The sequence below is a fragment of the Xyrauchen texanus genome, chromosome 34 (assembly GCF_025860055.1).
Source record: "Xyrauchen texanus isolate HMW12.3.18 chromosome 34, RBS_HiC_50CHRs, whole genome shotgun sequence".
Taxonomy (NCBI): domain Eukaryota; kingdom Metazoa; phylum Chordata; class Actinopteri; order Cypriniformes; family Catostomidae; genus Xyrauchen; species Xyrauchen texanus.
Window position 1 is genome coordinate 20,217,181 of NC_068309.1, and position 14,033 is coordinate 20,231,213.

Consider the following 14,033-nt stretch of genomic DNA (forward strand, 5'->3'; position numbering starts at 1 on the left):
GTGTTTTACCAATTGAAAGTACCCACAACCGATATGTATGGTGTAATTTAAACTAATATCAACAGCATTTGTGGCATAATGTTGATGGCCACACAAAACATATTTTGTCATGTCCCTCTATTTCTTAGAAAAAAAAAGAAAACAATCGAAGTGACAGTGAGGCACTTACAATGGAAGTAAAAGGGGCTGATTTTTGGAGGGTTTAAAGGCAGAAATGTGAAACTTTTGATTTTATAAAAACGCACATTCATTCTTCTGTTAAAACTAATGTATTATTTGAGCCGCAGAGTAGTTTAAATTGTCATTTTAAGCTTTGTTGACATTACATCATCATGGTTGTGAGGTTGTAAAATTGGCTATAACTTTACACAGAAAACATTGGTAAGTTATTTTATCACACTAAAATCATGCATATTGTTTATGTCTTGTCTATAAAATATTCATTGTTTTAAAAGTAATGTTAAGAGATTGGCCCATTTACTTCCATTGTAAGTGCCACACTGGAACTCAATTTTTGCTTTTTTCAAAGAAAAGGGAGGACAAGTCAAAATACATTTTTGTAGTTATCAGCATTATGCCAAAAATGCTGTAGATTGAGCTTAACTTGTATTGAACCTGGAATATTCCTTTAATTCTTTTTTCTTACCTAGAGTGAACTTCCAGAAGCAGAGCAAGACAACGGTGGATCGACTGAGTCAGTCAAAGAGCAAGAGATGAAGTGGTCAGATCTCGCCCTTCAAAGTTTGCATGAAAACACCTCAAACCTTGGGTCATAGATGAGAAGGTGCTCCGTCCTCTTGAACTCCAGCCATGTATCTGTCTACCATATCAGTCTCTGATTCAGGATTTACGATGGAATGAGCTCAGCAACATGCTCTATTTAACTCCATGTAGTTTCCATGTGTTTATATCAAAATAATTAATAAAAAATGAAAGTGGAATTCAAATGCAGTTAAAATTTAGACTTCTGTCTTGGTGATATGCATGTTTAAAGGCCCATCATAGTGGTTCACTGATGCTGTTTGGACTAAAAGTTTTAAGTCATAGACTGATATATTGTTCATGTCCAATTTAATAGGCCGATATTTGGGCATTTCGAGTTTATCGATAAGAATGATATCGGTGTCTGCTTGAACACTTAATTAACATAAGGGTTAGTTCTCCCTTGTGTGTTTCTAAATCTACTAATAACCTTGTCATTAAATAATGAACAATGACTGTTTTTTTGGGGGTCTGATTTGTTACCATCATATTTATTTGTATCAGCCATATTGTATGCATTTAATTTGCCATCATTGAATTGTCTTGCCTATATCAAAATTATATTACCCATCGGTTACCATGCTTCCTAGAAATCGGTATTGGCAATTGAGGTTTATCACATGAAAATGTATAATACTTCTTTCTAGGTAAGTTAGTAATTTAGCAGTTGCCCCTCATCCATACATTACTCTGATTGCAGGGACAGCTATCCTGAAAAAATGTTGTCATCCAATATCAGTAACACTCCCATACTGTCTCTGCTTGAAACAGCAACCTGTAGTCACAAACGTTGTGTGATTGTGTCACCACTCCTCAGCATCCTTATAGGTCTATTAGTAAAACATTTTGGGTGAAGGATTGAAGACCATAATATGAATTAGACTCATTGATTACACAAACGAAACAATTTATGATGATGATGATAGTTTGTGACATGTAATTGTGATTGAACTATGCTGAGGATTCTGCTAAAATTTTATATATATATATAATGACTGGAAAAAATATTGGACTATATTAGCATTAACTATATAATAATTGGATTAAAAATGCAAAAGAGAAAGGAATCAATAAATCAATCCTTCTCTCAGGCTAGACTGAATTTTATTTGTGTTTAAAGATGACACTGAAATGCTCCAAATGTTATAACAAATAGCACAAATATATATTTGAACCATGGCTAACTTGGATAATATTATGTTTCAGTAATAGCCAACATGTATAGTATAATACTGTCTTGGTTTTACATAAAGATATTGTCAACTAGGTGATGCAGATGCATAGAGGGTTGGGGGATCAAGACCAAACATCTATCCCATTTATAATGTCTTGATATTAACATATTAAATCGATGGCCTTTTACAGCAGTGTATTGTCCAAATTCAATAAAAAATACTTTATTTTACAACAGCTATAGTATTTGACATATAATGCTAGTTGGGGAATGTATTTATTTTACAGAGAAAAATATTAATTTAGGTTAACTCATTTGCTAGCTATACTTTAAAATGTTAGAAAGAAAAAATCAGCCCAAAAAGTTGTGTCATTGGGGCTTAATGAAATCAGACTGCAGGTTCATACATGCATAATTAAATTAGGCCCTAAGGCTTAATGCTAAAGATAGATTTTGGGTCAAGTCATCTTGAGGGGTGTGCAAGTTTAGAAATACTGATTTATGATTTCAGTTTGGTCCCATAACATAGAGGTTACATATGAGTACCTTTATTTTTTTTAACAATAGCCACCCAACCATTCTTTCAGTCTAAAAACAAAAACACGGCATATTAACTTCGATCATAAAAGTGCCGACAAAAATGAACTTCATAAGACAAAAAACAGATGTTATCAGGGAACTAACCACAAACACGCCATTTTGAGCTTGGGCTCCATTAAATACCTAAATTAAACACTAATTTATAGGCATTGTTTTGCCATATTAATTACTGTTTGACAGAATGGAACATGCAATGACTTGGCAAAACAACATAAAAACTATGGGTCCCCCAATAATAAACTGTTTTAAATAACTAAAATAATGTCAGCTCAAGCTGAGAGATTTTTCATTCCTTGGGTAATGTGCTGTCATTTACATTGTAAAAGCACAAACAGTTCAGTAGAAATAAATGAAAGGACTATGCAGACCAACATCTGTATGAAAACTTCTGCAACAGCAGTCCTCATTCATTGTTTGGTCCCTCTAACAACAAAGAGAAACCTATCAATCCTCAGTTCAGACAATCTTGTCAGTCATTCACAAGTTTTCAAATGAATAAGAAAAAATAAATCCAGCTGCTTGTGATTAAACTTTACCAGACGTAAGGTAATGGTACAGTTTGGACAAATGACAAAAATTTACATTTTAGACCCCCAACCTGAAGGCAGATATATAAGAATTCCATGTCCAACCTAGTTGAGTACATTGAGTGTAAAAGGAAGGTATGATGACATTAACAGTTTTTCCCTTTCACTGTTACTGTAACATTCAGAAAGTACACAATATACTGTATATCAAGGTACACAGAACTGTTCTGTAAAGATAGATTACATGCATTTCTAAAATGCAAACCTTTAAGTTCCAATTATATCCCATACCAGACGTTTTCAAAATAATAAAACAACAAAAGAATCTCTTATAACCAGTAGTTTTTTCTTTCTTCCAAATATACATTACTCTTCTGGTTAAGATTTTTGTACCATTGTTAATATCATAGAGTATATACAATCTATGACAAGTTATATTTCCATGTCACAATGTGGCTGTTTAACAACTGATGAAATTATGGTACATTCAGCTCAGTAAAAAGTCTTACATTTCTTTGCACATTTAAAAAAAATTAAGGAAACTGAATGTATACAGTCATGAGACAGTCCACTGTCCTGCAGAGGCTGCTGAACTATATTGAAGTTTTCAATAATAATTCAATTAATGTCAAAAATCCATCCCACCCATTGTTTTTAAAAGCCTGAATCACTCAGCATTAATCTCCGTCTCGAGTCTTTGTGATGAAAACTCATTTGCTTGGATAAATGCGCCCTGTCCCAAGGCAGTGGAGTATGCCTGATTACTGTTTGTAGATGAGAAACCAGGGCTGTGATAGGAGCTGGAGCCACCCCGATTTGCTACTGAGGTTTGGGACTGAGGTACTGGGTGGTAATCATCCAGGTTGTCGTAGTGTGACTGTACAGTTATGGTGCTTTGTCTCTGCCCCTGTGATTGATGAGAGTAGGATCCACTATGTTCTGAGCAGTCTGGTCGATTGGAGGGAAGACTGGACTGGTTATAATGCTGCCATTCTTGTACACTATGCGATCTCTCAGGCTTGGGTGGAGGAGCTGGCATCACAGGAGCTGCTTGTTCATCTTCACTGGTGCTGCTAGTGGTTTTAACCTTGCATATATGCCGATCTAAATCTGATCTTTCATAATGAGGTTGTGCGCTTCGGCCCTCTGAATGTTCCTGCCAATGTTTACCACTCAGTTGCTTTTCCCCTGGCTCAAACTTTGGGTCAACATGGGAACCCTCAGGTAAGTGGTGCATACTTCGTGGTGGAAGTTGTGGTTGATGTGAATGGATCGACGAGTAGGTTCTCGAGCTGCCTTGTTTGGTGGGTTTGTCTCCCATCCCATTTCCCTGGCAATGCTTCTCTGTTTCCATATACAAAAGGACATCTGGATCTGAGATAAGATGCCTGGGAGCATGCTGAGATCCAGCAGCTATATTGTATCTGGCCTCCTTTCCCTCAGCATTCATCAAAACAGTTTTGCCAGGATCTGATTTGCTGCGCAAATGTAAATTGTCTAATCCACTAATATCCACGGGTATATACGGTCCCACATTGTCATACTGAGACATGACAGAACCCTTCACCTTTTGCCTTGCTTGGCTTTCTCTTCGGATAGAGTGCATACGAAGCCTTTCTGCTTCTTCTGGGTCCCAAAAGTAAACACTCCCCTTAGAACCACCATAAGGAGGCATGTCCCTGCTAATAAAGCCATGCTCCTTTAAAGGAATGACATGCCGTGAAAGGTAGTGATATCCACCAGACTTGGCTCCAGACCTGCTTTGGAGAGGGGCTGTGTCCCGACCACTGAAAGAATGGACATGACGTAAGCGGATAGTACCATAATGGTCTACATCATAGTATGTGGAATCCAGGGGATGAGAGCCAGAGTAGGGGCTATAGCGGTACTGTACTCTTCCATTTTCAAAATAAGGCTGAAGTTGTGTGACGTGATAGTCAGCTTGAGACGAGGGTTGGGGAGACTTGCACTGGTAGACTGGCCGCTGGTAATAAAATAACTCATCATCTGGTGGAACCTCAGTTCTGGAGATTGGCATTGATCGAATAGCAGTGGGGGGCGCATGTAGGGAGTGAACCCTACGTATAGTTGGGTATAGAGTAGGTCCATCTACAGGACTGTAGCCATGGATGTGATGCGCTGAGCTTGGGGAGATGTATTCACCTTTTGGTGGGCCACGAGATTTGAAGGACTGATGATAAGACCTGGGTCCAATTGTATTGTATCGCCCATCAACGTGACCTCTAAAAAAAATCTGTGGCTCTGATTTAGACACATAAGAAATGTGTGGTGGGACACTCTCTGGTCGGTAATTGTATCCCACTGAGGACAGGCCTGAAGGGGTTACCCGCTGATTGTAATATGCCTCTGCTGTGGGCTGCAGTAGGGATGCCTCTCCTTTCGAGTGGTAAATATAACCTGATTGTTGACTGAAAGACCTGCGATGAGGTGGATGAGATTGTGAAGGAGTCTCATCCACTGAGCCTCGCATGGATGTCTCTGATGAGATAGCATGAATGTTGGCTGGATTTGCAGCCTCAGTATTGCAGAGAGCAGCCATTGCTAGTTTACTCTCATTAGAGCGAACAGGGGGTATCGGGGGTGTCACTCCATGAGTGTAATGTTGAGGAGCTCTATCTGCTTTTGGATGGACAGGCTTTATGGCTTCCCATGGTTTTTCCACAGGGTCAAGAGGTGTTGCAGGGGTAGGTGCAACTCTAGCATTGGGCTGAGATTTTGGCTGAAACTGAGGCTGCGCTTGTGACTGAGGCTGCGCTTGAGTTTGAAACCGAAATGTTGAATGAAGTAAAGTTTGTATTTGAGGCTGAGGCTGGAGAATAGCAACTGGTTGTTCTGGCCCCTTTGTGGGTTTTGGTGGCAGGATATTTTCAGCCATATGGATCTATGGATCAAGCATGAACAAACACTGTTAGTGTCTTTTTCTTTTGGTATTTACATGTGCTGTAATTTAAAAAGTTGATAACAATACCAGTGAAACATTAGGATTGTTGATACCAATTCCAATACCACAACAAAAACATTGATTTTAAAAAGGAGCATAAAAATGTAATAAAAAAAAAATGCATGTAGCTTTAAAATAAGTACTTCCGTACGTGTCTGTTGATACATTTCCTTTCGATTAGCCTTGGAGGTGATACTGCCTCAATTGCACTACTGCTCACCACGTTTTTTTGTTGTACCTGTGAACATTCACAGGTTCCTGGCAGGCTGCCAGGCAGACAGCAACCAGTTGCAACTTTACAAGTTCTACAATGGCGAAGGCCTAAGTCATGAATATTTCCTGATTTGCTAAAAAGCAGACATTGGAAATGTAACGATCCTAATATGGCAAATATTAGCCCTGGCATATTTCTCTGGTATCTGGATACTCCAGGAAAGTTAAAAAGCAACAAAATAGACCACATTTTCATTAGTTAATTCTTCATTGTAGTATTATTCAGAATTTCATCAATGCCATAGCAAATTGAGTCAGTACTACTGATATCATTGCTTTCCAGTTGTTTATAATTATAGGACAATTATAAAAAAAAAAAAAGATTATTTACAGATATTTCTGAGGTGGATTTTCATTTCAAGTCCTAATGTTTCAGATTAATAGATTTAAACAATTAGTGTACAAATATTTCACTCATGTGCCACTGCTCACCTCAGAGCTGGGTTGTTGAGTGACAATATCCTTGCTGCTGATGGTCGGTGTAGTGGCTGTAGTAGTTGTTTTGGTTGTGCTCACAGGTGTCTGCCCCACAGCAGGCTGCTGCCTTTCTGGGCTTTTTTGTTTTTGGGAAATCTGAGACTGAGAAGGTTGTCTGGAAGTTATAGCAATCTGGCTTGGGGTCACTGGTGTGACATTGTCCTGGCTGTTGCACAAAGTCCTAGATTGCTTTCCGCTATCAGCTGTGTTCAGCTGCAGGATATCTGAGTGAGTTTGTTTTTCAGTTGGCGTGGAGGATGGTGAGGACGTAGGAGTGGAAATCTGCAACATTTCTACTGCAGCTTCTTCCAGGGATGACTGTGACTGCAACGAAGGAGGATGTGGCCAGTCCAGGGTCTCCAGCAACTCCTGTGGTCTAAGGGGAGAGACTGGTGTTGGGGGTCCAGAGGATCGCCTCTGAGAGAGAATGGTGGCCTGCTGGGCAGATTCAGCCAGAGCTAGTGCAAGCATGCGGGCAGCGTTCTTTGGTGGGGGAGGGGGAGGGAGAAGGGACACAGAGCTGACAGGGACAGTGTCCTTTGGTGAGTCCAGAACTACGGCTCCTATGGATGGACAAAACAGAGGGAACTCAAACAAGAAGGCAGGCTAATCTTCACGAGTAGGAAAGAGCGGGAAATGTTAAGCTTGTACTATCTACAGATTGTGGACAGATTTCTCTACACTGAGGGCAATTTTGCAATGTGTTATTGGTAAAAAGACTGGAGAACTAAACCTGAAAAATCAAATAATTCTCTTATTAAATTGCAATCCAGCTATTTCACAGCAGCATCAAGAAATACTGTCAAGAATTTAGACTAGCATAGTCCTGTTTTGCAGTTCTGCTTACCTGGCTGCTCTTGAGAGCAGATGGTCTGTGGTGGCTGTGAACATTCAATGCTTGAAATGTCTTTACTCTCAAAAGTAGAAGCTTTAGAAAGTAGCTCTTGTTGAATGGCTTCACTCAGGGGCAGATCAGTGGAGCACAATTTTGCTGGAGAGTCGAGTGGAGATGAAGGAGAAGAGGGCTGAAGCACAGTGCTCTCTGGCCCTTTCCTTATCGTGAGGCCAGTTGATTCAGAGATGTTTAAATGAGTCAAAACCATTGACTTCTCACTGCTCTCAATGGATTGAACTGCAATGTTCTCTGAGAAAGGTGCAGAGGGCAGTTCATAAGTATCTCCTAGAGCCAGGCTGTGTTCTGGAGATAGAGAACGGCTCGTAACCTTAGCTCTAACTGGTGAGATGGGCTCTGAGCCACTGGCACTGCCGGGGCTCCTCTTCAGACTGCCGGCATCTGTGTCAAGTGAGAAAATGGAAGTTTCTGCCAGAGGAAGGCTACACTGGAAAGACATTGGGTCAAAGTCTAGAGTGGCCATGCCAATGTCAGGGGGGCTCAGGTCTACATCATCAGCAGAGCGTGGGGGGGAAATGAGAGCAGGCACACAGATTAGACCGTCATCCCCATCACTCTCTCCATGGTCCAGGTTGTCGTAGGAGTTACAATGTTGCCTGCTATCAAGCAGATCCCCATTGAAGGAAGCAGACAGAGCATCACTGCTGGAGCGAGGCCTACGTGGCCTGTACACCTTAGACTCTCCTGTGTTAAAGAAACAGCAGAAACAATTATTTTACCATGCTTGCTTTACATCTACAACAGCTCAGATGCCCGGGCAAAAATATTTGTATCCACATTCCTTAGGTGCTTGGTCTAAAAAAATCAGGAAGGAAAGGTTTGCACACAGTGTCCATGGAATAAAATCCTTAAAAGTTCTCTCTTTATTTGTGTACAGAGTAGTCTTAAACCGATATATTGTGGAGGCTGATAAATCAGCCGATATTTGGAATTTTTTAATTATCAGCACATATTTGATTCTTCAGGCCTCGAGGGCGCCAAGAATCGTCTGCTTGCATGTGAAGCGTCTGAGACATGTAAATGACCAATCACAGTTCATTTTTTTGTTATGTGCCATCGTGTTACTACAATAATAGGCCGGTGTACAACACAAACTCATTTAAGTCTGCGATAGACACTGAGCTCAATGTTAAAAAGCTCACGTTTCACTCTCTCTCTCTCTTTTCAACAGTTCTTTGTAACTTTTAACTAACTTGTCTAATGATTAAAAGGCAAGTCAATAAACGCTGAGCTCATAATGTTAAAAAGCTCACATTTCACTCTCCCTCTCTCTCTTCAACAGTTCTCTGGAACTTTTAACTAACTTGTCTAATGTTTAAAAGGCAAATATCAATAAAACTAATATCATATACCATCCGCAAATATGCATATACCTTGTTTAAATAGATGTAATAAACAAACCTCACAAACTAGAGCAAATACAGCATCCTGTGGAGCGCTCATATTTCGTTTTCTGTCAGACCCTCCTCAGCATTTCCCTATAACTTTTAACTTCCTTGTCTAATGATAAAAAGGCAAATATCATACTTCTATCATGTACTCTCTGCAAATATGACAAAGTTTTGTTTAAGCAGATGTAATACACAAACCTGTCCTCTAAAAGAAATGTGACAAGATGAGCGCTCATCTAATAATATCTTTTATCAGCCAAAAGAAAAACTTCAGGATTCACAAATAATGATTTTCAGTCTGTGACAATCAAGGCCGTTTGAACTGTCAGGAGATTGCTGGATCCACACTAACGCATAGGTGCAACTTCATAGTAAATGTCATATTCTCTGTGCACTGTATGTACAATTGGTTTGATTCAGTCTTTTGTGAGAAAATGTGATTACTAATGCGCACATGCCATCTGTGATTGCTGGACTACTGTATGTACTGTTATTTCTTCATGTGCAAATCAATTACAAAACTTTGACTAAACAGAAATCAGTAGAAACAGCTATCTACCGTTTAAAATACAATCTTATTTTCAAATTATTTTTATTATATTTTTTTTTTTACAAAGACGCAAATACAAAGTTTTTTAAAAATATTTGTGCGAAATTGAGTAAATATAGTGCTGAATAAGAGTTTATTAATTTTTTAGATATTTTATGTTTATGTTATTTACAATATTAAATTGTGTGATATATCGGCATTGTATCGGCCAACATGCTCTCTGGATATCCACATCGGCCATAAAAAAAACAAAAAAAAAAAAACATATCGGTCAACCACTTGTACAGAGGCCAAAAAGTGCACTGACCATGATGTAATTTGAAAACGTTTTGTATTGCAATGAGCACTCTTTGTCCTCTGTACAACAAAAATTATAGAACTTTTTAGGATTTTTTCTATGGACACAGTCTGCAACCTTTTCTTTCCTTTTATTTGATTTACAACGTGACTCTTTAGATTTCTAAAATGCCACTGTTCTCAAGTACACCGTTACCTTCAACATTATGTAGAGATGTGAGCGACTCCTCACTTTTGGCAGACCGAAGAGTACCAGTGTCTCCTCTTCCTCCTAAGTAAAATTTAAGTGAGAACAGAGAAATTAATTTAATCTGTTTATATATGACTGAGCAGAGCTCTGCTTAATAGGTATCTGATGACATTATGGCAAAATACTAACCAGCCAATGCCATGGCCTTAAGTTCGTTTGGTTCACTGGGATTGCGGTGTAGTTTGCGTTTAGACATCGAGGAGGATTTGCCCAGGTTGAAAAAGGACCGCCAACTGCCAACTGGGGACTTTTTAGACTTAATGGGCTGCCTTTTCCTAGGAAACAATGACAGTAGGTACAAAAATGTATATTTATGAGAATAGCAGGCACACAGTCACTCTCTTTATTCTTTATGGCAATATAAAAAAATGTAATACAGACACTGACATGGATAAAGGCTTTAAAGCTTGCAATATACCTCTCAGAGGGGAATTCAATGACTGTGTGGAATTTTCCCTGTAAGGCTGCGGGCCCCTCGCCCACCTCAATGTACTTGCTGTCTGCAGTGATGGGGGAGTTTATCTGTGCCTGGGTACGTGCTTGTGCCTCCTCTAGTGTTAGCAGCTTTGTAGAGGGGGAGGGCACCAGCAAAGATTTTGGCCGAGACAATGAGTTGTGTCCTAAGCAGGCAAAAACAAAGAAATTAATTAAACATAAAAAATATTCAAAAACATAGGAAACAGAAATAGAAATCTAAATGAATTTACCTGTTCCCTCTCGTATGAGTGAGCTAAGTTTAGGACTGAAGAGAACATCCACATGATTAAGGATGAACTCCACCACAACTGACTGTATTCGCACCTCCATGAAGGCTGCTGTACCGCTGAAGCAAGCTGATTCAATCTGCTTTGACCTTATTGATATAGAATAAAAGGCAAAAACAATTATGAATTCTGGGGTTTATAGTCAGGTTAAGATAACATGGATTGAGGCAATTATATTTTTTCCCCACATTTATATTAACAAAAGGAAATAAATAACACTTGAAATGCCCCACAAGGACAAAACACAGTTAGAAAAATCAAAAGGACTCTGATATAAATTCCTTCAAAGTTTTTTGGTTTTAGGTAGGACTGGGCAATAAAATGATATTGATATATATCACGATAAAGAAAATCCACGATAAGCTTTTGAGGAATTTTCGATATTTACTGCGTCACTAAAACACAAGCAGTTCGGTTTTCTCAGGCTGCATTTCCACAGGGGCAGACAAAATCTGCTCAAAGGCGCTCACAGCACTAGGCGAGAGCTTGCAACGCACCACTGCCATTTCAACGATCCACCTAGCGAGCATAACGCTCGGCTTTCATAGGAATGAATTGAAAACGCTCTCAGCTTCGCTCACAACGCGCCAGTGGTTACGTAGGGTCAGACTGGATGAACTTGCTAATGCTAGCTGCCTTGCTAACCATTACGATACGTCGGACAATCCATCCGCACAGCAAGACTTCATTACAACGGTTGCGCCCTCTCATCATCTCTAGTGAAGAACATGACAGATCAACAGTGATGTGGACAACAGCTCTGATCTTTCTGCGCTGTAATCGTGAATATTTTTCTCTAGCAACAAACATGCATCATTTCTGCCCTGTCCCGCTCCACACACGTTGCCTCTTTTCCTTGCATGTGTGTAGACATGAAGCGCCGCAAGAGTTAACGTGGTTTCAAAGCACCTTTAAGACCAAAATTTTTCCCTTCTAAATGTATCTTTATTAATCAGCATGTTATGAGCCTTTAATAATAAACAAATTGATTTCTGTTCTAATTTTGTGAAAATAAATTAGATGTCTGGAATGAATAAGGAAAGACTAAAATTACTAGTTGGCAGACTAGTCTCTCACTTTATTGAAAATATACAAATGTTTTTTACATTTATTTTTAAAAACATTTTTAAAATCTTCTCTCGGGACACCCCTGAACCCACATGCATCATTCCACAGTCACAAGGGCTTCTATGCCCAATACTTGTGTATCTGAATCTAAAGAAATATAAAAATATTTAATTTTAATGTAAAAATATTTTAACAATATTGCTGTCACTATGCTTCAGAACAAACAGATGATCTTTTAACATTCATTTTCAATTGATAAATGGTAAAAGACGGTAAAACTGGTAAAAGATCCCACAGACCCCACTGCTTTGGCCATCTCTGGACCCCCTGTGCAGTTTTGAAGAGACTATTTTGACTGTTTAGAATTAATTTTTTCTTCTTTTCTTCCTTCAACTTTGAAATAAAAATAAAAAATTTAAATGTATATCGTGATAAATATTTTGGCCATATCGCCCAGCCCTAGTTTTAGGGTGAATTTTGTAGTTACTGCCTTTTTTCACATAGTTTTCCCTGAATGCAAGAATAGCTGAGCCAAACCCATCTGTCACAGGAGAGATCATAGAAACTGAATTTGAAAAATTACTTACCAAATGTAACTGTTTTTTACTGTGTTGTGCAGTAAAGGCACATTTTATCATGCAGATATCTTACCTCAGTAAGTTGGGCGCCCAAACGATGGCCAAATTCTTTGTATGCATATTTGTTACATAGCTGAAAGTGGCCAAGCATGACAGATGTCTCATAAGAAACTCTAAGGTCCTTAAAAAAAGCAGAAATACTAAGCATTAAAACTATTGATCCATTAAAAGCATATGCTACATAGAACTGGCATAACAACTGGATATCCATTTATGTTAACAGAGTTGTAACTGCATTAGTAATTCAATAAGTATCATTAATGCAAAAGTTTAAAGCTGCAACATTTGAAATATGAGGCCATATTGAACTGTGAGTCCTCTGGCAAACTGCAGAGGGCACTGTGGTAATTTACAAACCTATAATGCGGAGGCGGCAACTGCTGAATGACATCATGTATTTTGATCAGCCTCTCCTCATCTGTGGCTGCTGACACAGCCTCCTAAAAAGGAGCAGAGCGGATGTATATCAGTGTCACTGCATCCAGAACAACGACCAACAAAAATACTCTCAAACACAATCCAGCTAAGGGATGCATGTTCACAATATACTGCTGAGTGGACAAAAGCAAATGGAAAGTCCCCCTCTACTGTCAAATCCAGTTTCACTGCCCCCATAGCAACCTGAAAACATTTATCCACCCTGCTCTGGCCTTTTCCATTTGCAAAGACTTTTATCTCTGTTGTAAATGTCAGTGTTTTGTTTTGAATACAGATGAACTGCTTGTAAAGTAAGCAAAGACTCTAAAAAAATAACCAATGCACTTTGCATAAGCATTAAACCCAATCAATAGAATGAATACTCTAAGCTCTTCAGTGACTACTGCACAGTTTTGCCAGTCTCAGATAAGAGACCCACGCATACTGTCACACCAAGAACTAAACTAGAAAGGTTGTGATATCATAAGTATAGACTTATTGTTCTGATATAATGGTTCTCTCACCCAGAATTAATTGTATGATAAAGAGTGTGTGTGAGTGAGAAAAGGTTTTTTAATGGTCTCTCTGGTGTAAGTGCTTACCGAGAATTTCTCATACAACTGGTAGGTGAGAAGTGGGTTGGGAAGCTCTCGAAAATAAAGCTTGCACAGGGAACCCACACAGTGTATGTCCTGGATATAAACATCTTTTGTCAGATCTGGGATCTGTTCAGAGTCAAACTCATGCCTAAAATGAGAGAGTGTTTTGAAGTAATAGATTATGATACATAATGACATGCATGGACATTGTTGTTAATTTACATTTTAACCAATAATTTACCCTGTGCTACTAACATCAACATATGATAGAGCAAGTTAACATGCAATTATGCATTGCCATTATACATTCAGAGTCAACTTTTCCTGGACCTATGGTAATAAACCCCATTTAATCTCTGGTCCACTCACTT

At 38.9% G+C, this 14,033-nt stretch overlaps 2 protein-coding genes across 5 annotated transcripts in view; one reads left to right on the plus strand and one right to left on the minus strand.

Moving 5' to 3' along the window:
- The window catches only part of anapc13 (anaphase promoting complex subunit 13), a 34,333-nt gene extending 30,625 nt beyond the window's left edge, over window positions 1-3,708 (plus strand). For 2 of the 4 annotated variants that reach the window (XM_052103787.1, XM_052103785.1), the window contains one exon: window positions 651-3,695. In XM_052103787.1, the coding sequence (XP_051959747.1) occupies window positions 651-776 (126 nt within the window). In that variant the 3' untranslated portion in view covers window positions 777-3,695. Of the gene's footprint in view, window positions 1-650 lie in introns of all 4 variants that reach the window. The other 2 variants (XM_052103784.1, XM_052103783.1) reach the window with 2 other exon arrangements.
- A 16-nt stretch (window positions 3,709-3,724) lies between these two features.
- The window catches only part of arhgap32b (Rho GTPase activating protein 32b), a 76,127-nt gene continuing 65,818 nt past the window's right edge, over window positions 3,725-14,033 (minus strand). Inside the window, exons 15-24 of the mRNA XM_052103777.1 lie at window positions 13,666-13,810; window positions 13,004-13,086; window positions 12,660-12,767; window positions 10,884-11,029; window positions 10,595-10,796; window positions 10,306-10,451; window positions 10,123-10,197; window positions 7,623-8,372; window positions 6,731-7,338; window positions 3,725-5,965 (exon numbers count right to left, since the gene is read on the minus strand). Of these exons, the coding sequence (XP_051959737.1) occupies window positions 3,731-5,965; window positions 6,731-7,338; window positions 7,623-8,372; window positions 10,123-10,197; window positions 10,306-10,451; window positions 10,595-10,796; window positions 10,884-11,029; window positions 12,660-12,767; window positions 13,004-13,086; window positions 13,666-13,810 (4,498 nt within the window). The 3' untranslated portion in view covers window positions 3,725-3,730. The remainder of the gene's footprint in view (window positions 5,966-6,730; window positions 7,339-7,622; window positions 8,373-10,122; window positions 10,198-10,305; window positions 10,452-10,594; window positions 10,797-10,883; window positions 11,030-12,659; window positions 12,768-13,003; window positions 13,087-13,665; window positions 13,811-14,033) is intronic.